General features: G+C 41.7%; 2 protein-coding genes across 4 annotated transcripts in view; one reads left to right on the top strand and one right to left on the bottom strand.

Moving 5' to 3' along the window:
• Positions 1–4,802, bottom strand: part of LOC126475363 (nucleoporin Nup37) — a 66,990-nt gene extending 62,188 nt beyond the window's left edge. Inside the window, exon 1 of the mRNA XM_050103179.1 lies at positions 4,556–4,802. Coding sequence (XP_049959136.1) covers positions 4,556–4,696 — 141 coding nt within the window. The 5' untranslated portion in view covers positions 4,697–4,802. The remainder of the gene's footprint in view (positions 1–4,555) is intronic.
• A 196-nt stretch (positions 4,803–4,998) lies between these two features.
• Positions 4,999–25,750, top strand: part of LOC126475361 (exportin-5) — a 197,251-nt gene continuing 176,499 nt past the window's right edge. The window contains exon 1 of one of the 3 annotated variants that reach the window (XM_050103176.1): positions 4,999–5,207. The gene's annotated coding sequence lies outside the window, so the exon portion shown is untranslated. Of the gene's footprint in view, positions 5,208–5,392; positions 5,415–25,750 lie in introns of those variants that run through there. The other 2 variants (XM_050103177.1, XM_050103178.1) reach the window with 2 other exon arrangements.

The following is a 25,750-nucleotide window of genomic DNA, read 5'->3' as shown; positions in this document are numbered from 1 at the left end:
AACAAACACAAACATACACACAAAATTCCCCGTAAGATAAGTCTTTCCGCTCCCAGGATTGGAATGACTCCTTACCCTCTCCCTTAAAACCCACATCCTTTCGTCTTTCCCTCTCCTTCCCTCTTTCCTGATGAAACAACCGTTGGTTGCGAAAGCTTGAATTTTGTGTGTGTGTTTGTTTGTGTGTCTACCAACATACCAACGCTTTCGTTTGGTGAGTTACATCATCTTTGTTTTTAGATATATTTTTCCCACGTGGAATGTTTCCCTCTATTATATTCATATCATTAATTTGAACCCAACAATTACGTTTGTTATTGTCACCGTTGCATTTCAAAATATATTCTGTCATCTTATTTTCTCTTAACGAAAGTTAATTATGATATAACAACAAAAACAATTAATTTTTGACAAAATTATCTACCTCTATTCCTAGAACTCTCCAGTCCTTTTCCTACACTGCTCTTTCTTCCCCTTCAACCTTTCTGCCTGAAGAAGGTATTCTGAGGTTGCTTTATCTATCCAACTAAATTATTTTGTCAAAAGTTAATTATGAGATATTTTTACTGACCACCCAATTCTGACAAACAGTTGTAGTATCATTCACAGAAAGTGTAGTGTAGAAGTATCTTGATCATGGCGTACTAGTTGGCGAAGACTTTACCTACTGATTATAGATTGGGGCACCTACGCATTCATTCCAGGTGCCACAGACAGACAGTCTTGTGAAGTAATTCTGACATGTTTTCTAAAACTCTCTTGAGCAGCCAGTTCAACAAATTAGACACAATGGAAATATTTTAGACATTGTAGCTACAAACAACCTGGGCTTATTGACAGTGTGAGCAGAGAGACAGGGATTAATGACCACATTATAACAGCAATAATGTTTACTAAAGTTAATAAATCCATCAAGAAGTCTACGCGAGTATTTATGTTGGAAAGAGCAGATGCACAGTTGTTAGCATCATGCTAGCTTAGGTATCTGAATGTATATAATTTCATCGCAATCCAATGGTTGTAGAGGAAAGTTTAAACTAACTGTAAATTGTGCAGTGGAGAAGTATGTGCTGAGAAAGTGGATTACGGATAGAAAAGACCCACTGTGGTTTAACAACAAAATTTGGAAAATGCTGAGGAAGCAGAGACTGTCGGAGTCTCTGTTAAAAAAAGAATGGTGAAAAGTTGACAGACAAAAGTTAGTAGAAATTCATGTGTCTATAAAGAGATTGATGTATGTAGCATACAACTTCCCATTCATATCTTGGCAAAAAACCTTGCCTAGAACTTGAGGAAATGTACAATCACCAAGTGGGTGGAAGACTTCTATCCAGTCGCTCATCGACTAGTCCAGTGTGGCAACAGAAGATAGCAAAAGCAAAGTTGAAGTTATAAATTTCACATTTAAAAAAAATCATTCATGCAGCAGGACTGCACCAACTTACCACTGTTTGACTCAAACAGACTCCTTTTTGGGTTACATAGACATTAAGAAGAAACTAAAAGAGGTGGAAGAAAAAAAAAAAAAAGTTTCCCGGTCCGGACAGAATAATAATTCGGTTTTACAGAGAGTAGTCTCTGGCAATGGCCCCTTATCTTGTACTTATCATGCGTGTCTCACGCAGAACACGCTCCCATGCGACTGGAAAAAAGTGCAGGTGACTTTTTAAAGAACCTGCAAAATTATACAACATTATCCATAACATTGGTTTGCTGCAGACTTCTAACATATTCTCAGTTCAAATATAACGCAATTCCTTGAGGCAGAAAAGCTTCTGCCACAAATCAACATAATTTAAAAAGAATCGCTCATGTGAGTCTCGGCCTGCCCTTTTCTCTCATGATATCCCGTGAACCACGAATAAAGGACAACAAGCAAATTCCATATTTCTAGATTTCTGGAAAGAATTTGACACAGTGCTCCACTGCAGATAGTTGTCCTTGATGTTGAGTGTTCATCAGAGACAACAGTATCACCATGAGTGAGCCACGGAAATGTGATGAGACTGCTCTTGTTCTTTGTATATATAAACAATCTGACAGATAGGGTGACCTGCTATCTGCGACGGTTTGCTGATAATGGTGCAGTGTACAGGACAGTGCCTTCTCTGAGTAACTATAGGAGGATACAAGATGATTTATACAGAATTTCGGTTTGACATGATGAAAGCAACTTGCTCCAAATGTAGAAAAATGTAAGTTGATGCTGGTAGGTAAGTATCAAAACAATCCTATAATGTTCGAAAACAATATTAGTGAGGTGCTGCCTTATGGTCAACTTCGATTTATTGGGAGAATTTTAGGGAAATGTTGCTTGTTGCTCATATGCAAAGGAGACCATTTATAGAACACTTGTGCAACCTGTTCTTGAGTACTTCTCACGAGTCTGGGATCCCCCACCAGATCAGATTAAAGGAGACCGAAGCAATTCAGAGATGTGTAGCTACATTTATTACCAATAGGTTCAATCAAAATGCAATTATTATGACATGCTTTGTGAACTCAAATGGGAATTCCTGGAGAGAAGACTGAGAAGAAGCAGAGAATCAACATTTGAAGTTAACTATGGAATGACTCTACTGCTGCCAACTTACATTTCGTGTAAGGACTGTGAAGCACGGAAGTATATTTGCGAATGGAACAGGAAGGCTAATGACTAGTTGAGTCAGTATAAGATGATCACTGACAGCTAACAATTGTTGTTTCCAGCATTCAGTTGCATAGGATTAATGGGCACAAGTGAAAACAATAGTCATCCATATAGCTGTGACAATACTGTAGCAGTGCAACAGTGACATTTACAAATTCACATTTTGTGGTTGGTTGAGATAGGTGTACAAAGTTGAAGCACCCAGCCCACTGCAACTGTCAGGAATCAATTTATATGACTCAACTGTAGTAATGGTACTAAGAACCCTCTGCCTTGCACCATATGGTGGCTTGCAGAGTGTGTACATGAAAATTTCTTCTGTGGAGATTGACAAGGGTGCCTTAAACAGCAGTCTTGTGAAACTCAGCTCACTCTATTCATTCACAAGATCCAGGAAGCAGTAGATAGTGGAGCCTGGTTATCATGTTCCATGATTTGCAGAAGGCATTCAATTTAATCAATACAGTCCTGAACCGTCACCTAGTGAGCACAATAAGTGCATATTGATATTGGACTACCTTTGTGACTGGATTGAAAATGTCATACCAAATTGTTCTTGGGGGGGGGGGGGGGAGGAGGAGATGGTGGGGGCATTGCCAGATAAGACAGTGTTTAGGTTATAGTGCAGGGCAATGATGTACAACCATTTGTGTTCACATTACTTGTAAATGATTTAAAGGTTAACGTTGGTGGCTCCATGGGGTTGTTTCAGGCAATGCCGCTGTATGTAAGACTCTCAAACATCGGAAAATTGTAGCCACTCTTGGCGAGAATCTGGGAGTTAACCCACAACATAAGTAAACATTAAGTATAAATAGTCAGAAGTACACATCTTCAATTGATTATACAATGATACCTAAGGATGTGCATCCTGAGAGATTTAAACTGGAACGAACATATACGACTAGTGGTAGATTGAAATTCATTGAAAGAATCCTAAAGAAATGCAATTAAGCTTTGTGAAGTTAATGAACAGGACCTTCATTAGATTCTTACTTCTTAGCCTGAGACTCTTGCCAGGTGTGATTCATAGGGTAAAGAAATTTAAAGAAGGGTTGCAAGTTATGTCATGAGTTCACTTGTCATACAAGAGGGCATCTAGAGACATTTATTCAACTCCAGTGACTGACTCATCTAAAGGGTTACTGATGGTCTTCCTGCCCACACAGCATTTACAACTGGCATCATACTAATGACCTTACATGTAAATGAAAAGTACAAAATTGTGGATGTCCCGAGACAGTAAACTGTAGAGCATCCACAGTTTTGTGGCTTTCATTTACGGAGCACAAAGGCTATTTTCATATTAATTTTCCACTCAGCGTGCCAATTCTCTATGCTTGTGCCAGCACAAGCGCAGTCATCAAGTTATTATGGTCAAATAATATCTTCACCACATTAGAGGACGCAATGGTACAGTAAAAAGCTGTAATTGCTTCATCATCATCAAGTTACCCATAAACAAACCCGAGTAAAAAATTAGTACGAAAACATCTTATGGACACCATTACGAAACAATTTATGAATGCAAGTTGGGTACGCATGCAATTTGTGCTATGGTTCTGAACTACCAGTTGGGAAATCAAAAGAATTCTCTGTGCAGATCATAGCGATCCGTTTAAAAAGACAAAAAAGATCTATTTTCTTGTTCTATGCTCGTTAAATTTTACCATTCCATGGAAGTATTTAATTAACAATCGCAGTTTCTTTCTAATGAGGCCGTCGAAGTGAAGCGAATACCGACGTGCATGACAATTTCCTACACCTATCACACACAGTAACTTTACGGAAGTGGTGATACTGAATAGCTAAAATTAAAGACACAACAACCAAGTACAGTCACCGCTTTGGTCATTCCCCATTCTATCAGTCTCATGCGAACTTCTTTTCCGTCCCGTTTCTCACCTGGAATCGTAGTTTGCCGACAGTGATTTTATTTGTGAATGCGATACATAACAGATTCTGTGACCATTCAAATGGTGAAAGCTCGAACCAAAACACTTTATCATCAAACTCGAGCACATGAGTAGCTGACGTATGGTCCATTTTAACTGTAAACACAGTGGTAAACACTAAATTACAAACACACAAAACTGCCGCTCCTAACAAAGTCTTTTAGTGTCAAAGTACGACCTCCGCGGAAGTGAAACAGTGTTGTCATATCTGCTGTGTAAAATTATCCATTCCAAAATAAATAAATGCTTGTTTTAAAGTATTCAGATACAATCTCACAAATATGATTAGTCATCTCAGCAGCCTGATATGCGTTACGCAGCCTTTTGTTTCGTCGCTTCTGTTGGCAACGGCAGTCATCAATCATTTCACGCTTCCTTTGCTCTCGTAGCAGTGATGGCAAATAATATAACTGGAAAGATAGTCGATTTGCCCTGTATACGGCACTTTTGTTTACACGTGCGTGTGATGTTTAGCATATTCGACAGTTTTGGTGCGAAAGTGTAGTTGTGAGTCTACGCGAGATCCATGACATTTATTTGCTTGTTGTTTTATTAGTCGTATTCCCCATTCTTAGACTGTTTTCATTGCAAAAAAAAAATACGTAAGTAGCTTTATCGATATTTGTTATTACATTATTTTGCTCGTTTCGGTTTGTGTCTTTGTTTACTAGGTGATATACTGGATTTAAAAATGCTCTTTAACAAAGCTGCAGTGTTTTGTGTCAGATACAAATTAATTTTTGTATTTACCTACTAAATTGACAGTACACATTTTCAACTGTTTCATCATAACAGTGATTGTTTTGCCGGTAGGTCGTTTAAAACTGTACTCTGTTTAAAGAGAGGCACTTTAGTATATTAGCTTAACTATTATTGTGCTGCGATGGTTATAAGGGACGCGACTTTTTCCGTACTTATTTATCTACGTCATCCTGCAGTTAATTGGGAAAATTAGTTTTGTTAGTGGCGGGCATGAAAAGACATCCTGTGAAACTTTACCAAATGCCTTCTCAGAAAACTACTTAGAATAAGTAGTCAGAAACCCTACGCCCGACGGAAATATATTGGGTGTAATGGCCACAAATAGACATGACCACTTTGAGGATCCACATTGAAACTGCTGTCAGTGAGCATGAAGCAGTTGCCAACAACAATAACCAAAGTATGAAGAACAACTAAAGCAAGCAAAAAGATATATATATGTTCAGTAGTGTCATATCTCAGTGAGGAGCTTGAAAATTTCATCACAGAGCAGGAGCACATAGAGGAATTCCGGATTAAGCTTAAAAGAGTTCATAATGGGAGGGAACCTCCATTGTATACAGTCAATGTAAAGAACTTCCAAAGAAATGGAGATTACTGCATAATAGGTGTAAAACAAAGTAGGCCTGGAGATAGAGAGATGCTGCATGAAATGCTTTTAGCGGTCAAGAGAGCAATGAGTGATACCTTCAATGGCTACTGTAGCAGAATCTAGACAAATATTTTACAAAACCCAAAGAAATTTTTGGTCATATGTAAAGACTTTTTAGTGGCACCAAAGTTAGTGCCCACTCCCTAGTGAATGAGACAGGAACTGAAATGAAAGGTAGCAAAGCAAAAGTTGAAATGCTTAGCTCCATTTTAAAATGTCCCTTGACAAAGGAAAACCCAGGAGAATTGTCCCAATTTAATCCTCGTATGATTGAAAAAATGAATTAAATAAGTATTGTCAGTGGTGTTGAGAAACAACTGAAATCATTAAAATTGAACAGAGCTCAAGGTGCTAATGGAATCCCTGTAAGATTCCATATTGAATTTATGGCTGAGTTAGCCCCTCTTCTAACAATAATCTGTCATAGATCCCTCGAACAAAAAACCATCCCCAGTTCTTGGAAAAAGCCACAGGTTACGTATGTCTACAACAAGGGTAGCCGAAGTAATCCAGAAAACTAATGTTCAATATCCTTGACAACAATTCGTTGTAGAATCTTAGAACATATTCTGAGCTCAAACATAATAGAGCATCTTAGAACATATTCTGAGCTCAAACATAATAGGGCATCTTGAACAGAATGACTATCTCAATGCAAACTAGCATGGATTTCAAAAACATCGATCACATGAAACCCAACTCGCAGTTTTCTCACGTGACATACTGAAAGCTTTGGACCAAGGCAGCCAGGTGGATGCAGTATTTCTTGATTTATGAAAAACATTTGACTCGGTACCACACCTACACATATTGTCAAAAGTGCAATCATATGGAGGTGCAAGTGAAATTTGTGACTGAACTGAGGACGTTTTGGGAGAAAGGACACAACATATTATCTTGGGCAGAGAGTCAATGTTAGATGTAGAAGCAACTTTGTGTGTGCCCGAAGGGCATGTGTTGGGACCCTTGCTGGTCCTAATGTATATTAATGACTTTGCAGACAAGATATTAACAGAAAAATCAGGTGATGCAGTTATGTGTGATTAAGTACTGTCTGGAAGAAGTTGCACAAATATTCAGCCAGATCGTGGTAATATTTGACATTGGTGCAAAGACTGACAACTTGCTATTTGTTGAAAACTGATGTTCTGAGCTGGAGGCTGTGCACAAAATATGGATTGACTCTTACATGGAAGGTAACATCACTGAAATTTGTTGTGAGTCTCACAAAGTCAAAAAAACATTGTCTCGTATCTCATCACCACCCAAGGAGATTTCATCAGTTGGGAAAACAAAAATTGAAACCTAATGTAAAATGTATCTTAACATGAACTAGCCATCTGAAGATGTAACCTGTAATGGCGCTATTTAGACAAATAAATAGCATTGTAAAAAAGTGAATGGTTGCTGTTATCTTCTATGTAAGAGTCAACCTATAGTTTGGCAACATGCCATAAATGTTCACAAAATGAAAAAAATGTAGTATCCTTTGGCTATAATATCAGCGAGTCACTGTTGGAATTGGCCTACTCATACAAATACCTGGGTGTAATGTTTTGCAAGGGTATGAAGTGGAATGATCTCATAGGTTCAGTCGTGGGTAAAGCAGATGTTAGACTTTGGTTTATTGGTAGAATACTTCAGAAGTGCAATCAGTCAACAAAGGAGATTGCTTAAAAATCACTCATATGACTGGTTCTAGAATATTGCTCGAGTGTGTGGGATCTGTACCATATAGCATTAACAGGGGATATTGAATGAATACAGAGAAGGGCAGCACAAATGATCACATATTTATAATCCATAGGAGAGTTCCGCAGGGATACTGAAGGAACTCAACTGGAAGACTCTTGAAGATAGACATAAACTATCCCGAGAAAGTCTATTAACAAATTTTCAAGAACTATCTTTAAATTATGACTCAAGGAATATACTACAACCACCTACATATCAGCCGGCCGCTGTGGCTGAGCGCTTCCAGGCGCTTCAGTCTGGAACCGCAATCGCTACGGTTGCAGGTTCGAATCCTGCCTCGGGCATGGATGTGTGTGATATCCTTAGGTTAGTTAGGCTTAAGTAGTTCTAAGTTCTAGGGGCCTGATGACCTCAGATGTTAAGCCCCATAGTGCTCAGCCGGCCGAGGTGGCTGAGTGGTTCTAGGCGCTACAGTCTGGAACCGCGCGACCGCTACGGTCGCAGGTTTGAATCCTGCCTCGGGCATGGATGTGTGTGATGCCCTAGGTTAGTTAGGTTTAAGTAGTTGTAAGTTCTAGGGGACTGATGACCTCAGATGTTAGGTCCCATAGTGCTCAGAGCCATTTGATTTGAACCCATAGTGCTCAGAGCCATTTGAGTCCTACGTATCACTCACATAGGGATCCCGGGGATAGGATTACAATAATTACTGCACACAGGTAGGCGTTCAAACAGTCATTCTTCCCACACTCCATACGTGAATGGAACAGGAAGCAACCGCAATAACTGGTATACGGGGATGTACCCTCTGCCATGCATCTCATGGTGGTTTGCAGATAATAGATGTAGATACCTAAATGTACATCTAGATCTGTACTCTGTAAACAACCTTGAAGTGCATGGCAGAGGGTACATCCCATTTTATCAGTTATTAGGGTTTCTTCCTTTCCATTCATGTGCTGAGTGTGGAAAGAATGATTGTGTGAATGCCTATCTGTTTGCGGTAATTGTTCTAATCATATCCTTAGGATCCTAAATGAGCGATACGTAGGGGTTGTAGTATATTCCTAGAGTCATCATTTAAAGTCAGTTCTTGTAACTCTGTTAATAGACTTTCTTGGGACAGTTTACTTCTATCTTCAAGAGCCTTCCAGTTCAGTTCCTTCAGTATCTCCCACGGGTTAAACAAACCGGTGACCATTTGTGCTGCCCTTCTCTGTATACGTTCAATATCCCCAGTCAGTCCTATCACCGGTCCCATACACTTGAGCAATATTCTAGAACCAGTTGCACAAGTGATTAGGAAACAATCTCCTTTGTAGATTGATTACACTTCCCCAGTATTCTACCAATAAACCGAAGTCGGCCATCTGCTTTACCCATGACAGTCTCTGTGACCATTCCACTATATATCCCCACAAAGTGTTACACCCAGGTATTTGTATGAGTTGGTAAATTGCAGCTGTGGATCGTTGATATTATAGTCATTGATCACTACATTTTTTTCATTTTGTGAAGTCAACAATTTTATATTTCCGAACATTTGAAGCAAATTGCCAATCCTGGGACCACTTTGAAATCTTATCAAGATCTGACAGAATATTTATGCAGCTTCTTTACACACGGTACTTCATTATAGATAACTGTGTCACCAGCAAAAAGCCTGATTTTATTATTAATATTGTCTGCAACGTCATTAATATATGACATGAACAGCAAGCGTCCCAACACACTTCCCTGGGGGACACCCAAAGGTAATTCTACATCTGATAAGTTCAAAATAGAATCTTGTTATACACTTTACGGCTGTTGAACTAGAAATGATTGATGTTACCAGACTGAGTTGAAAATTTAATTCGGAATCTGAACCTTAACTTAGAAACTCCTTTACAGCAGACCTTATTGCATTATGTCATAAGATAATATTGGGAAATATAATATCTTTGATTGTTACAATATACAGATCTCTCACTGTGTAAATCGAAAATTTTAATGAAAAGTTGTGTGATTTATTGTACTGCCTCTCTGACAGAAAGAAGTGGTTATTTATTTCTGGTGATTTTAACATTAATTTTCTGAAAGTAAGGAAAAGTGGTTTAAATGTGCTGTTAGCCATTTATAATTTAGTATCAGTCATAAATTTACTTACTTAAGTTGCTCAAGGTAGTTGTAGCCTTATAGGTAATGTATTCCTACAACAAGCAGAAGTTAAAGAAACACATGCCTATCCTGTGATAAATGGTTTGTCAGATTATGATGCACATTAAATACATTACATGACTTGGCTTCATGGTTCAGATACACTCAAAGAACACAGTGTAGCTGATTAATGACTAAACAACTGAAGATTTTTAAGAACTTAAAAAATGTTGGTGTAATGTTAGTTCTAAATACAACATAGTTTGTAATGAGTGCATATCAGTTTCTGAAAGTAGTTTTCCTAAATGGTAATCAAATGTAATAATGGGAAGTCATGCTCTCGGGGAAGCTTTAAACTTCCAGGGCACATCCCTGTGTGGTGCTTTGAAGAATGCTCATCAGCAGCTCCTTGCTGTTGAAGGTTGGGAGAGAAGTAAAACACCTCCTGTGGACCAAAAAGGTTGGAGAAAGAACTCTGTTATGCCAAGTCCAGCAAGCTTGTAGTGTATAAAATTCATGTTTCAAACATAAAACAAGTGTGGAAGATGGCCCAGCTATTTCCAAGGCCTAAGACGTGGTACATTGAACATATGGACACCGACAGGGAAGGCGGAGGAATGAACGTAGAGAGGATATTCTAGAACTGTCAGAAACTAGGTGTGCAGGTAGTGGAAGAAGGGAATTAAGGAATGGATATAGGATTTACTGAAGTGGGAAGAGGAAGAAGGAGAGAAGAGTACAAGGGGGCTTATGGGAATAAATGACAGGATAATGGAGGTCAGAGTAAAAGTGAAAGGGAAGGATATGGAAATTCTGCAAATATATGCACCACAAGTTGGATGTTCTGGCAAAGGGGAGGAAGACTTTGAAGAGAAAATGCAGAGACAACCAACCAGACAGAATATCATGACAATGAGAGACCTAGATGTACACACGAGCAAGAAAACAGAAGGACTTGAGGAAGTGTCGGGAGTGGAAGGAGAATCAAGGAAGTACAAAAATTGTCAGACTTTTGCAAAGGGAATGGACTAGCAATAGGCAACACCTGAAGTAAGGAGAAGGAAAGTTATAAAACAATATGGTACAACCACAATTTGTTGAGTAAATCTGCACTAGACTACAAAATATGTGACTAGAACACTCACAGATGTGGAGGCAGTGATTTCTGAATCCGTAGATAGCGGTCGCCCTATTTTAGTAGTAATGGTTAGAGGTGTTAAAGAGTAAAAGGGCACAGAAAGGCGGGAAAGAAGATTAAGAGTGTGGAAGTTGAAAGAACAGAAATGCAAAGAAGAATTTTGGAAAATGGTAAAGAACAATGTACCAAGAAAAGAAGAGAGTCATTAGAGTCTGAAGAATGAGGAAAGTTCAAAACAACAATGGTGGAAACAGCAGAACTAGTGCACAGAAGAACCAGTGATAAGAAAATGTGAAAAGAAACACATTGGTGGAATTGTAGAGTAAGAGAAGAAGTTGCAAAGAAAAACAAAGCATTCAGCATACAGTTTCAGGAGAAAACAGAGGTGATGAGGCCTGCCAGCACTGTTCGCATGGAGTGGATCTGTCAGGTTATGAGAATAGTATGGAAAGAAAGGAGAGACTAGAGAAAGGGAATCATAGAGCCAGTCTCTAAGAAAGGTTGCAGGAAAATGTGTTAAAATTATAGGGGAGTTGCTTTGATGTCATACTGCTGAAGTATTTGAAAAGATTGTGGGAAAGTGTGTATTGAAGGTAGTAGTACAGGTATACCGAGAGAGGAACAAGATGGGTTTAGACCAGGAAGGTTGGCAGTGAATCTAATTTTTAGTGTAAGGCAGCTCCAAAGAGAGAGACTGCGAATATGGTAAGGAATTAGTAATGGTGTTTCTGGACATTGAGAAGGTGTATGATAGTGCGAAAAGAAGGAAGATCTCAGAAACCCTTCATAATAGGGTAATTGGGAGGCAGACTATAAGAAACATAGCTTAGGAAGTGTATTGAGGAAGTGTGAATTGTGTGAAAGTGGGAGGGGAGAATACAGACTTGTGTGAACAGAAAATTTTTTTGGAGCAAGGTAGTATGGACCTTTGGTGCAGAGCCAAGCGGAGGGTCTGAATCAGAGGCTGAGACGGTTCTGCGACCGTGTGGGCTGCAGATTCCTTGACTTGCGCCATAGGGTGGTGGGGTTTCGAGTTCCGCTGGATAAGTCAGGAGTCCACTACACGCAGCAGGCGGCTACACGGGTAGCAGGGGTTGTGTGGCGTGGACTGGGCGGTTTTTTAGGTTAGATGGCCTCGGGCAAGTACAGAAACGGCAACAGCCTCAAAGGGTGCGGCGCACAGTCAGTACATGCGGGGACCTAGCAGCAATCGGTATTGTAATTGTAAACTGTTGAAGCTGCATTGGTAAAGTACCGGAACTTCAAGCGCTGATAGAAAGCACCAAAGCTGAAATCGTTATAGGTACGGAAAGCTGGCTGAAGCCGAAGATAAATTCTGCCGAAATTTTTACAAAGGCACAGACGGTGTTTAGAAAGGATAGATTGCACGCAACCAGCGGTGGCGTGTTTGTCGCTGTTAGTAGTAGTTTATCCTGTAGTGAAGTAGAAGTGGATAGTTCCTGTGACTTATTATGGGTGGAGGTTACACTCAACAACCGAGCTAGGTTAATAATTGGCTCCTTTTACCGACCTCCCGACTCAGCAGCATTAGTGGCAGAACAACTAAGAAAAAATCTGGAATACATTTCACATAAATTTTCTCAGCATGTTATAGTCTTAGGTGGAGATTTCAATTTACCAGATATAGACTGGGACACTCAGATGTTAAGGACGGGTGGTAGGGACAGAGCATCGAGTGACATTATACTGATTGCGCCATCCCAAAATTACCTCGAGCAATTAAACAGAGAACCGACTCGTGGAGATAATGTCTTGGACCTACTGATAACAAACAGACCCGAACTTTTCGACTCTGTAAGCGCAGAACAGGGAATCAGTGATCATAAGGCTGTTGCAGCATCCCTGAATATGGAAGTAAATAGGAATATAAAAGAAGGGAGGAAGGTGGATCTGTTTAGCAAGAGTAATAGAAGGCAGATTTCAGACTACCTAACAGATCAAAACGAAAATTTCTGTTCCGACACTGACAATGTTGAGTGTTTATGGAAAAAGTTCAAGGCAATCGTAAAATGCGTTTTAGACAGGTACATGCCGAGTAAAACTGTGAGGGATGGGAAAAACCCACCGTGGTTCAACAACAAAGTTAGGAAACTACTGCGAAAGCAAAGAGAGCTTCACTGCAAGTTTAAACGCAGCCAAAACCTCTCAGACAAACAGAAGCTAAACGATGTCAAAGTTAGCGTAAGGAGGGCTATGCGTGAAGTGTTCAGTGAATTCGAAAGTAAAATTCTATGTACCGACTTGACAGAAAATCTTAGGAAGTTCTAGTCTTACGTTAAATCAGTAAGTGGCTTGAAACAGCATATCCAGACACTCCGGGATGATGATGGCATTGAAACAGAGGGTGACACACGTAAAGCTGAAATACTAAACACCTTTACCCAAAGCTGTTTCATAGAGGAAGACCGCACTGCAGTTCCTTCTCTAAATCCTCGCACAAATGAAGAAATGGCTGACATCGAAATAAGTGTCCAAGGGATAGAAAAGCAACTGGAATCACTCAGCAGAGGAAAGTCCACTGGACCTGATGGGATACCAATTCGATTGTACACAGAGTACGCGAAAGAACTTGCCCCCCCTTCTAAGAGCCGTGTACCGCAAGTCTCTAGAGGAACGGAAGGTTCCAAATGATTGGAAAAGAGCACAGGTAGTCCCAGTCTTCAAGAAGGGTCGTCGAGCAGATGCGCAAAACTATAGACCTATATCTCTGACGTCGATCTGTTGTAGAATTTTAGAACATGTTTTTTGCTCACGTATCATGTCGTTTCTGGAAAGCCAGGATCTAATCTGTAGGAATCAACATGGATTCTGGAAACAGCGATCGTGTGAGACCCAACTCGCTTTATTTGTTCATGAGACCCAGAAAATATTAGATACAGGCTCCCAGGTAGATGCTATTTTCCTTGACTTCCGGAGGGTGTTCGATACATTTCCGCACTGTCGCCTGATAAACAAAGTAAGAGCCTACGGAATATCAGACCAGCTGTGTGGCTGGATTGAAGAGTTTTTACCAAACAGAACACAGCATGTTGTTCTCAATAAGGAGACGTCTACAGACATTAAAGTAACCTCTGGCGTGCCACAGGGGAGTGTTATGGGACAATTGCTTTTCACAATATATATATAAATGACCTGGTAGATAGTGTTGGAAGTTCCATGCGGTTTTTCGCAGATGTTGCTGTAGTATACAGAGAAGTTGCAGCATTACACAATTGCAGCGAAATGCAGGAAGATCTGCAGCGGATAGGCACTTGGTGCAGGGAGTGGCAACTGACCCTTAACATAGACAAATGTCGCGCGTTTCGTCACAGGGTTATTTGGTAAGCGTGATAGCGCTATGGAGATGTTTAGCAAACTCCAGTGGCAGACTCTGCAAGAAGCGCTCTGCATCGCGATGTAGCTTGCTGTCCAGGTTTCTAGAGAGTGCGTTTCTGGATGAGGTATCGAGGATATTACTTCCCCCTACTTATACCTCCCGGGGAGATCACGAATGTAAAATTAGAGAGATTCGAGCGCGCACAGAGGCTTTCCGGCAGTCGTTCTTCCCGCGAACTATACGTGACTGGAACCGGAAAGGGAGGTAATGACAGTGGCACGTAAAGTGCCCTCCGCCACACACCGTTGGGTGGCTTGCGGACTATAAATGTAGATAGATGTGTAGATGTGGATGTAGTGCACTATACTCTTTACTTTTCATTGCTATTGTGGATGAGATATGACAGGACTGGCAGTGCAAATAGAAGATAAAAGTATCAAAGCAGTGATGTTTGCAGTTGATTTAATGATGTCACGGAATTATAGGAGAGCTGCAAGAAAAGCCAAATGTGTGGAAGTTGCGGTATGGTATGATTGAAATTAGCCTAAATGCAAATAAGTGTGGAGCGATGATAACAGTGAGGAATAAGAGGAGAGTAGCAGTGATTATAAGTATAAGAAGGCAAGCACTAAAGATAGTGGAATGTTTCAAATACCTGTGGAGCATAATAGAAGACATTGAAAGGAATAATGATGATGAGATTACTGAAATGGGAAGGCAAGTCCATGATTCCCTGCAATGTGCAAGAAGTGTGCTATGGAACAAGGACATACCACCCAAAAAGAAGCAGTTGTTATACCAAGCATATTATGCTTCACTGCTAACATGTACATCAGAAATGTGGGTAATGAAGAAAAGGCTTGAGCAGGATATAGGCTGATGAGATGAAGTTTCAAAGAAGCAGAACGTACTTACCAAAATGGATAGAGTAAGGAAAGAATTATGGAGAGAACTAGTGAAAGATGAGCCGTTGCAAGAGATCATAGAAAAGACAAGATAAGATGGTAAGAGCATGTTAAAAGACTGAAAGTTGGCAGGATACAGACAGGCCCATGAAATAACTATAGGAGGCAAGAGACATAGAGGAAGATAGAGACATAGATGGATTGTTGGGATGATGATGATATCATCATCATCATCATCATCATCATCATCATCATCATCATCATCATCATCATCATGAGTGGGAAGTCATTTAAGAAACTTTAGATCACTACAGTTATCAGATTACACTCACCATGAAAAGGGATATGTAAAAAAATAACCAGAACAAGTAATGATCCAGAAATGCTACTGAATTATAAACAGTACTGTAACATATTAAGAAAAGTTTATGCACATCTTGTTTGAAATTTATAGACATCACAATGAAGTAAAGTCAATATGAAATATTGTTAAAAGAAATATGGGAAAAGAAGCCATGCTATAGAATATGACATTATTGCAGGTAAAGAGAATGGGAGCATTTTGAAAGACTGTTGCTGCATGGTAAGCATTTTTAATTAAACTCCAGGCAGGAATATCAACAATATTAGGAAAAGGATAGATTGCTTCTCACTGTAAAGGTGTCACGTTGAACTGCAATCAACTACAATGAAAAGGCTGTTACACATTTAGCTTTTGGTCAAAGCCTTCTTCAGAAAGGAACGCAAGAGCGCGCGCACGCACGCACGCACGCACACACACACACACACACACACACACACACACACACACACACACACACACACGCAAGCAAGCAAGCACACTTCACACACACGACAACCATCTCCACCAGCTCGAGCCGGAGTGCAGCAGTCATGCTGAGTGGCAACCTGTAGTGGGGCGGGTAAAGGGAAAGATAGGCGGACACATTGACAGAAGGCATCACACAAAGAGGGTGTGAGGATGTGAATAGGGAGGAGGTGAGGGGGCAGAGTGAGTGGAGGGTGTGGAGACTGTAGGTTACTGTAGATTGAAGGCGGATAATTTCAGGAGCAGAGAATGTGTTGCAAGGACAACTCCCATCTTCGCAGTTCAGAAAAGCTGGTGGTGAAGGGGAAGAGTCAGCTGGTTGGTAATCTCACCAATTTAAAATTTGAGCAATGAATGCAGCAGGCTTGGTTTACAATATGGCTGCTTTCATAGGTGGCCCAGCCTTTGATGGGGTAGGATAAACCTGTGACATGACTGGATTAGGAAGTCCGGGTGGGTGGATTGGGCAGGTGTTGCACCTGGGTCTTCCACAGGGATACAATCCTTGTGACAAACGATTGGGACTGGCATAGGATGGACTAAGATGTTGTGGCAGTTGGTTGTGCAAGGAGCAACACTTTAGGAGGGGTGGGAAAAATCTTGCATAGGATGACCCTGATTTCAGGGCATGATGATAGGTAATCAAAGCCCTGACGAAGGATGTGATTCAGCTGTCCCAATCCGGGGCGATGTTGAGTGATGAACAGGGCACTCCATTGTAGCTAGTTCTTGTGGGTGGTGGGAGGGTAGGGGGCATGTGGGGAAATTGCACAAGAGATCTGTTTGCTGCTAAGGTCTGGCGGATAGCTGCCTTCCCTTCCACACAAAAAAATCACTCCCATACAGTCTACCCCATGTGGGTCCAGGGGTTAGAATAGGCCTGAGGTATCCCTGCCTGTCGTAAGATGTGACTAAAAGGAGTTCCCAGCTGGGTGATATTCCTGTTTCCGTCACTCCCCATAAAGTCCTCGGCATGGTCCAGGGGATTATTTTCCACCGCGACTTCCTCTTGCAGTCTGACAACAAACTCCACGCCAATCTAGTACAGCGAGGTGTTCATTGCGTCTGGTGCGTTTACAGGGGACCCAAAGACAACAGGGTTGCTACTGGTGCCTTCATCTTGGTCTTGAGGGTGATACATTGCCTGAAAAGGTCAAGGTGAAGGTTTACTACTGTGATTTTAAACCATATGTCCCTCCCCCTATGCAGTGCTTTAAGTGCTGGAAATTCAGGTATATGCCTTCCCACTGCACTTCCAGCACCTTATGTCGAGATTGCGGACGTCCACTGCATCCAGATACTCCGTGTGCGCCTCCTCCCACTTGTATCAACTGTAGAGAGCAGCTCTCCCCCTGCTCGCCAGACTGCACAGTACTCCAAAATGAGCAGTAAATCATGGAGTACAAGCCCCTGGACAGGTTGACTTACCAAGAGGCTAAATGTAAATTTGAAAGATTACACCCGGTTCGGCTGATGTCCACATATGCTGCAGCTACATTACTATCGCCATTACAAAAGTACCAGTTGTACCACACTCTGTGCCATGAACAGTGGGCCCTCTGGGCCTCCAGAATACATTCGCCCCTTGGTGGTAGGGGGAAAATCTCCTTCCGTCGCTCCCAAAGTACCTACGTCGGGAGCAAGGCCCCACCAAGGCATTCGCTAGCTTATCAAAAGACGGAAGCGGTAATGTTGGGAGAGGTATGTCTCGACCATTGAGTGCCATATGTCACCTTCCCAAGTCTGGACGAAGGTCAGACGTGTTTGTGAATACCAGACCCGACAGGTGTCACTGGCATTAACATCAATGACATGCTATCTACCGACGCAAACGCAATTGCTGAGCACTGTGCTCGAGCGTCCGTGTCAGAGAATTATCACCCAGCATTTTGCACCCTCAAACGGCGGATGGAAAGCAAAGCCCTCTCGTTCATTGAACGTCACAGTGAACCCTACAGTGCTCCATTTACAGAGTGGGAGCTCCTCAGAATCCTTGCACATTGCCCCGACACAGCTCCTGGGCCAGATCGGATCCACAGTCAGATGCTCAAACATCTCTCATCCGACTACAAGCAACATCTCGTCATCTTCAACCGGATCTGGTGTGATGGTGTCTTTCCATCACAATGGTGAGAGAGCACTATCATTCCAGTGCTGAAACCCGGCAAATACCCACTTGATGTGGATAGCTATCAGCCTCACCAAAATTCTTTGTAAGCTGTTAGATAGTATGGTAAGTCGGCAGTTGTGTTGGGGTCCTGGAGTTGCGTGGCGTACTGGCTACGTGCCAGGGCGGATTCTGCCGTGGTCGCTCTACTACTGATAATCTAGTTTCCCTCGAGTCTGCTGTCCAGATGCCATCACCTGGTTGCTGTATTTTTTTAATTTACAAAAAGCTTACAACATGACCTGGTGACATCATATCCTGCCACATTATATGAGTTGGGTCTGTGGGGCCCACACCCGATTTTTATCCAAAATTTCCTGTTGCTCCGTACTTTCCGTGTACAAGTTGGTGCCTCCCATAGTTCCCCAATATCCAGGAGAAAGGGAGCCTTCCACAAAGTGCAGTCACGATCTCTAGCCCACGGCTTCAAGTTTTCAGCTGCGAAGTCGTGTATCATGCACTTCTGTCGGTGTCGTACCATTAATCCAGAACCAGAACTTTACCTTAATGACGATCCATTCACTGTAGTGGAGACATATAGATTCTTAGGATTGGTTTTCGACACCCGATTGACATGGCTTCCTCATCTGCGTCAGCTGAAGAGGAAGTGCTGGCAGCACCTCAGTGCCCTGTGCTGCCTGAGCAACACCAATTGAGGTCCAGATCGCTCTACACTGCTGCAGCTCTACAGAGCCCTTGTTCAATCCCACGTTGACTATGGGAGTCTGATTTATGGTTCGTCAGCACCCTCAGCGTTGTGTTTACTCGACCCAGTGCACCACTGTGGTGTTAGACTGGCAACGGTAGTTTTTAGGACAAGTCTGGTGACCAGCATCCTGGTGGAGACCAGAGTCCCTCCATTGAAGGTTAGGCGTGCACAACTGCTCGCCAGTTACATTGCGCACATTCATAGTTCTCTTGAGCATCCGAATTATAGTCTCCTTTTCCCACCCATGGCGGTTCATCTCCTGCATCAGAGGCCCAGGTCAGGGCTTATGATTGCAGTTTGCATCCGATCTCGTCTGTCTGTAGTGGAGTCCTTGCCTTTACCGCCTATACTAGAGGTCCATTCACGTACACCTAAATGGTGTACACCCAGGCCGAAGCTTCACCTGGACCTTTCACATGGTCCTAAGGATTCAATTAATGCTGCAGCTCTCTGCTGTAACTTCCTCTCGATTCTTGGGATGTACCGGGACCATGAAGTGGTTTACACTGACGGCTCGATGGCTGATGGTCATGTTGGCTTCACGTATGTTCATGGAGGACATATTGAACAGCACTCCTTTCCATATGGCTGCAGTGTTTTCACTGAAGAGCTGGCAGCCATTTCTCGTGCTCTTGAGCACATCGGTTCATGCCCTGGCGAGTTGTTTCTTCTCTGTACTGACTCCTTGAGCAGTCTACGGCTATCGACCAGTGCTAACCCTGCCATCCTTTGGTAGCATCCATCCAGGAGTCCATCTATGACCTGGCATGGTCCAGTCATTCCATGGTGTTTGTGTGGACCCCAGGCCACGTCGGAATCCCAGAAATAAACTTGGCGACAGGCGGGCCAAACAGGCTACATGGTTACCACTTCTGGAGAATCGCATCCCTGTAACTGACCTGCAATCATTATTATACCACACAGTTTTCAGCTTTGGGAGATGGAATGGCATAATCTCATTATGCACAACAAATTGCATGCCGTTAAGGTGATTATGAATGTGTGGAAGTCCTACATGCGGGCCTCTTGCAGGGACTCTGTAGTTCTCTGCCGGCTCTGCATTGGCCATATGTGGCTAACACGTGACTACCTCCTCCATCGTGAGGACCCACCTAGGTGTCTGTGGCTTGCATATGATTGTCGTCCACATCTTACTGGACTGCCCACCTTTAGCGCCTCTGCGGCAGATTTTTAACCTTCCCAGCACCCTACCTTCGGTGTTGCGCAACAATGCCCAACAGCAGATTTAGTTTTACGTTTTATTCGTGAGGTGGGTTTTTATCGTACCATCTAACAGTGGGCATTTAGCCTTCTGTCCAAGGCCGTCGCCCTCCCTCCATTTTAACTCTGTCTTACTTTCTTTGCATTTGTTTGTCTTGGTGGTTGTCTTTTCCCTACATGTGTTCATCTCGTCTTGTCTGTTTGGGGAGGACATTTTAATGTGTTGCTGAGTGGCTGGTTCATCTTTTTTTATTATTGTGATCAACCTGCCCAGACATTCTTCTCTATGGTTTTAATACCTTCTTTTACTTTTCCTTGTGGTGTGTGTTTTCCATGTTTCCTGTTTGTTCCATTCGTTTTCTTTTTTGGTGTTGTTCCCCATTTTTCCCCCTTTTACTTTCCCAAACGTATTTTGAGTGTTTTTGTATCTTGAGTCTTGCTTGCGTCAGGAAAAATGGACTGATGACCCTGTAGTTTGGTCCCTTTATACCCCAAACCAACCAACCATCCCATACAGTCTGACCACCTGGGGACAGCATCTGCAGTGACTAGGAATCCTTGCCCATTAAGCTGCTGGTCCCACCAAGGCCTCCACAGATAGGCACTATTCCCTAGACACAGTTCACAGACAGATCTTTTGTGCCATTTCCCCTATCATCCCACCACCTCCAAGAACCAGCTACAAAGGAATGGCACCTTTTGTCACCTAGTACCACCACGGACTGGATCAGCTGAACCACATCTTTCATCAGGGCCTTGATTACCTATCATCCTGTCCTGAAATTAGGACCATCCTATACCTGGACCATTCCTACTCCTCCTAAAGTGGTATTCTGTCCCCTACCCAACCTTTACAACATTCTAATTCATCCCTACGTCACTCCCAATCCCACCCCTTTGTCATAAGGATGATATCCATGTGGAAGACCCAGATGCATGACCTGCCCAATACACCTACCAAATACTTACTATTCTAGTCCTGCTCCATCTACCCTATCAGAGGCTGGGCCACCCTTGAAAGCAGCAATGGGAGTGTACCCGTGCTGCTGCAGTCACTGCACAGCCTTCAATATTTGTCCACCCCTTCTGTCCAAATTACGTGTTGGCCACTGCCAATGCACCTGCCCATCTTTCTCCTTCCCCGCTCCTCCGCTTTTCTGCTTCCCCCCGCCTCCCCCCCTCCCCCCCCCCCCAGCCTTCCGAGGCTGCACCTGACAGCCTTGTCATGGCACCCTCCAGTCCCTGCATACTCCACCAGATGGCGCTCTTCTCTCCCCCTGCCTATACCCTGCTATCCCGCTCCCTTTTGTACCCCACTCCATACTGCTGCTCAGCGTGACTGTTGCATTCCGGTCTGAGCTGCCAGAGATATCAGTTATGTGTGCATGAGGTGTGCTTGCTAGTATGAATGTGTGTGTGTGTGTGTGTGTGTGTGTGTGTGTGTGTGTGTGTGTGTGTGTGTTTTCTTTTCTTTTTTTCTCCTGAAGAAGGCTATGGCCAAAACCTAAATGCATGACAGTCATTGCATTGTGCTTCTATGCAATTCAGTGTTATCTTTATGGTAAGTAACAAACTGTCCTCTTCCTAATACACTAGACTCTCGCTAATCTGGCCCTCAGTAGTCTGGCCTCTCAGTAATAGGGCGCACATCCAAAAACACATGCACAATGAATTATCGTGCGCAACAATGCTTAGTTAAACAATGCTTTATATACTGTATTTGAAATTGTATCTTTCTTTACAGTCCAGAATCATGTCTTCTAAAAGGAACCTCGTTACGCCAGACCTCATGTAGAAACTCAAAAGTTTAGATAAGTTAAATCAGTGTTCTTCGCAGAAAGCCATTGCTGCTGAGTTCAATGTTGGATGAGCAACTATTTAAGACATCAAAAAGAAAGAAGAAGGTTTTGCAAAAGAGTGAGAATGAAGAACTGGACGTAGCTGTTTATAGATGATTCGTACAACAAAGTAGTAAAGGAATTCCAAGTCAGTGACCTGATTATAAAGGAAAAAGCAGCGGCATTTAACAAACAACTTGGCGGTAGTAACTTGTTTGCAGTGAGCGAAGGTTGGCTATCTGGAAAAAACAACGTGGCATTCGGCAGATGACAGTCACTGGGGAAAGCCGTTCAGCTAACAATAGGGATGCTGATGAGTTTGTAAGCAAGATATAGGAGATAATAGAGGAAGAAGATTTAACTGCTGATGCCTTGTATATTGCTGATGAAACAGGACTCTTTTACAAGATGCTTCCTTCAAAAATATTAGCTGCCAAGAACAAGAAGGAAGCGCATGGTTACAAGCAACATGAACAGCGTGTAACATTAATAGCATGTTCTAATGCAAATGGGACTCACAAACTACCATTTGTGGTGATTGCGAAGTCCCAACATCCATGTTGTTTTCAGCACACTGACATAAATACTCTACCAAAGCAGTATTGCACTCAGAAGAAAGCACAGGTGGACAGACAAATAATCTCTTGGTGGTTCCATGAAACGTGTGTACCAGCAGTGAGAAAAGAGCTAAACAAGGAAAAGCTTCCACTGAAAGCTATCCTTATAATTGACAATGCTCCCAGTCATCCTTCAGCTGTTTCTCTAAAGTCCGATGGTATACATGTATAAGCACTCTTTCTCCCACCTGACGTGACAGCCCCAATTCAGTCCATGGACCAGGGAATTTTGGAATCAATTAAATGTCATTATCGACATTCACTTCTCTCTCGTTGCTGAACAAAAGTGAAAATGACTCTATCAAGACTATGCTGAAGGCATGGAAAGCAATTAACATATGTGATGATGTTTTCCAAGCAGCCGAAGCATGGGATAAAGTGGAGAGCGCTACCATAATGAAGAGCTGGAGAAAATTGTGACCATCCATTGATGCCGAGTTGGATCCAGTAGTGAGTGACAGCGATGAGCCTGTCAATTCGGAATTATCAATTACTTTGTACAGTGGCATATTCCACAACCATCCAGGAGGAGAAGAAATTGATGATGAAGATGTCACGAAGTGGCTGAATGAGGAAAACTGTGATACGGACTAAACTTTAACAGATGATGAAATTATCAAAAGCATGCAAGAAAGTAATGATGAAAATGATGAAGAAGGGGACACAGGAGGAGACAGCATGAAGATTTCTCATACTGCTGGTGCTGAAACTGCCAACGGGGTACATTACGCAACAACCAGATACATGCAGTACCGATGTAATGCTTGCGAAGCAGTTGCGTGATAAAGCGTATCACCATTGCGTGTCATCATTGTGACAGTTAAAAATTTGGGACACGTTTCATAGTGAGTGATACGACACAGTGTACATTTAAGGACTAAGTTTTCTTTTAAAATTAATGTATTTTTGGATTTAATAAATTATATTCTCTGTGTTTTAAAATTGTATCCTTCGGTTTAATAAAGTACAGTACACCATATCCCCTGTCTTTTCAAAATAAATAAAAAACAAAATAAGTAAATAAAACAAATTTCAGACACTCAATAATCCGGAATTTCCATTAATCCGGCACCCGTATGTGCCAGGAATGGCCAGATTAGTGAAAGTCTAGTGTATTATAGACATTTTTAATTATTTCGTTTGAAAAATAGGTGAAAAATTACTGCAAACAGTTCACAATATAAAGCAGTACATTACATTGAAAGAAGCAATACAAAGGACATTAAGTGAAATAAAAATTAATCTCACATCCCCCATCTGAAATAAGGAAGGTCATGACTTCTGTAAAAAGTAAAAATTCATAAAGGATGGATAATATCTGTGATTATACACCGAAAAGAAGTCACTCTATAATATTTAATGTTCTTGGTCACTTACGTCAAAAAAGTCAAAGTAGGTTCCTTACTCAGGAAATGAGTGCAGGGGAGCAGAGCCATGAATTCTGCATTGCTGCTGTTTGAAAAGTCTTAGTAGAGGTGGTGTGTTGTTGCCTTCCTCCAAACTGTTATGAATCGTCATATATAAAACTGTGTCATATGGAAGGCTGTGACGAGCGCATGTACTGGGTAGTGCTGGGTTTGTGTTGTTGTAGATGAAAGGAAGTGAGAGGGTTAAAACTGGTGCTGACATGTAGCCTACTCCTTTTGTGCAGCACCTAGATGGTGGCTGAACTTAATATCACCATCCAATGGGCAAATTACCATCAACAGTGTTACATGCCCTCACTTCATGAGACTGTGCAGATATGTTTGGAATTTTACCAAGGACATTGTTGCAAAAACTGATGATTGAGACCTTTACATCGCCACCTCTGCCCCCCTTACCGGCCAGATAACTGGAACTGGAAAATCACGATTCGGAATAGGTTACCTTGGAGTCAAGCACCTCCTGCTCAGGTGTGCTTTTCCAACCTTGGCTGTGGAGACAGGCAGTTACTTACGTAATGCATCATTAATTCAGGGTCTTTCCCTAACAGATTAAAATATGCCATTGTTAGTCTTCTCTGTAAGAAGGATGACTCCACAGATGCCAGTACTATTCCACAGTGTCACTCCTTACATCCTTTTCTAAAATTTTTGGGAAAGTAATGTACCTCAGGATTGTAGCTTTATTCATCTGTAGATCTCTTTTTGCAAGGATATAGGACATGTTGAAGTATTTAAAAGTTTAGACCAATTTAAAATAAACTAATTCGTATATACTGTACATACATTTACAGAATTCCAGTTAGAGACAATCTTTAGATTTACTCCTGGTATACAATACTTTTTTTTACAAATAACTTGTTAAATAATGTAGTGCCACACTGTTCACTCATCCCACTATCAGCCACTGCACACACTATACACACATTGTTTCATAACACTTCACTCACTACACACACACACACACACACACACACACACACACACACACCGATGTGATCTCTGGGCCATTTTCTGTACCACAACTTCCCATTTGCTATCCTGAAAAACTAATTCAGCATCCCTCTATAATGGGTGAGATGTTGAGCTCAGAAAGAGGAAGAGCTGTTAGTATTGTGCTATGCATAGCTTGGGGGTAAGTTTTTCTAGAAAAGTTAAAAAGAAGGAAGAAAACATAATGTGAAGGTGTTGTGTGGAATGTTGGATGTTTTATAACCAGTATTATTATTTATTTGTATAACATTTTTTTACCAAACCACTACTCTGTTTTATCTAAGTAATCCTTCAATGTATAAAATGTGTTGCATAATAGGAACTTTTTAGCTGCCTTTTTAAATGAGTGTACGTTTGCAATTTCTTTAATCTCTTTTGGTAATTTATTGTACAGTTCTATTCCTTGGTAGAAAATGCTGCTTTGAGTTTTATGTTTATTTTTTCTTGATAATTGTAAGTTGAGTCTAGCTCTTGTTCCATGGTCATGGACAGAGCTGTTTATGCAGTAATTACCAATGTTATTTTTGATGTGTACAGCTGACTGGTAGATATATTCACACGGAGCAGATCTACTACTACTACTACTACAGCTCGACTACTATTGTTGTTGTTATTCTCAGGGCTCTTTTCTGGAGATTGAAAATTGTGTTCATATTTTGTGCATTTGTTCCCCCCAAAAGAATGCCATAGCTAAGAATTGGGCGTACAACACTGCGTGT

The sequence above is a fragment of the Schistocerca serialis genome, chromosome 4 (genome assembly GCF_023864345.2).
Source record: "Schistocerca serialis cubense isolate TAMUIC-IGC-003099 chromosome 4, iqSchSeri2.2, whole genome shotgun sequence".
Taxonomy (NCBI): Eukaryota; Metazoa; Arthropoda; class Insecta; order Orthoptera; family Acrididae; genus Schistocerca; species Schistocerca serialis.
This window is presented reverse-complemented; position numbering and strand designations above follow the sequence as displayed.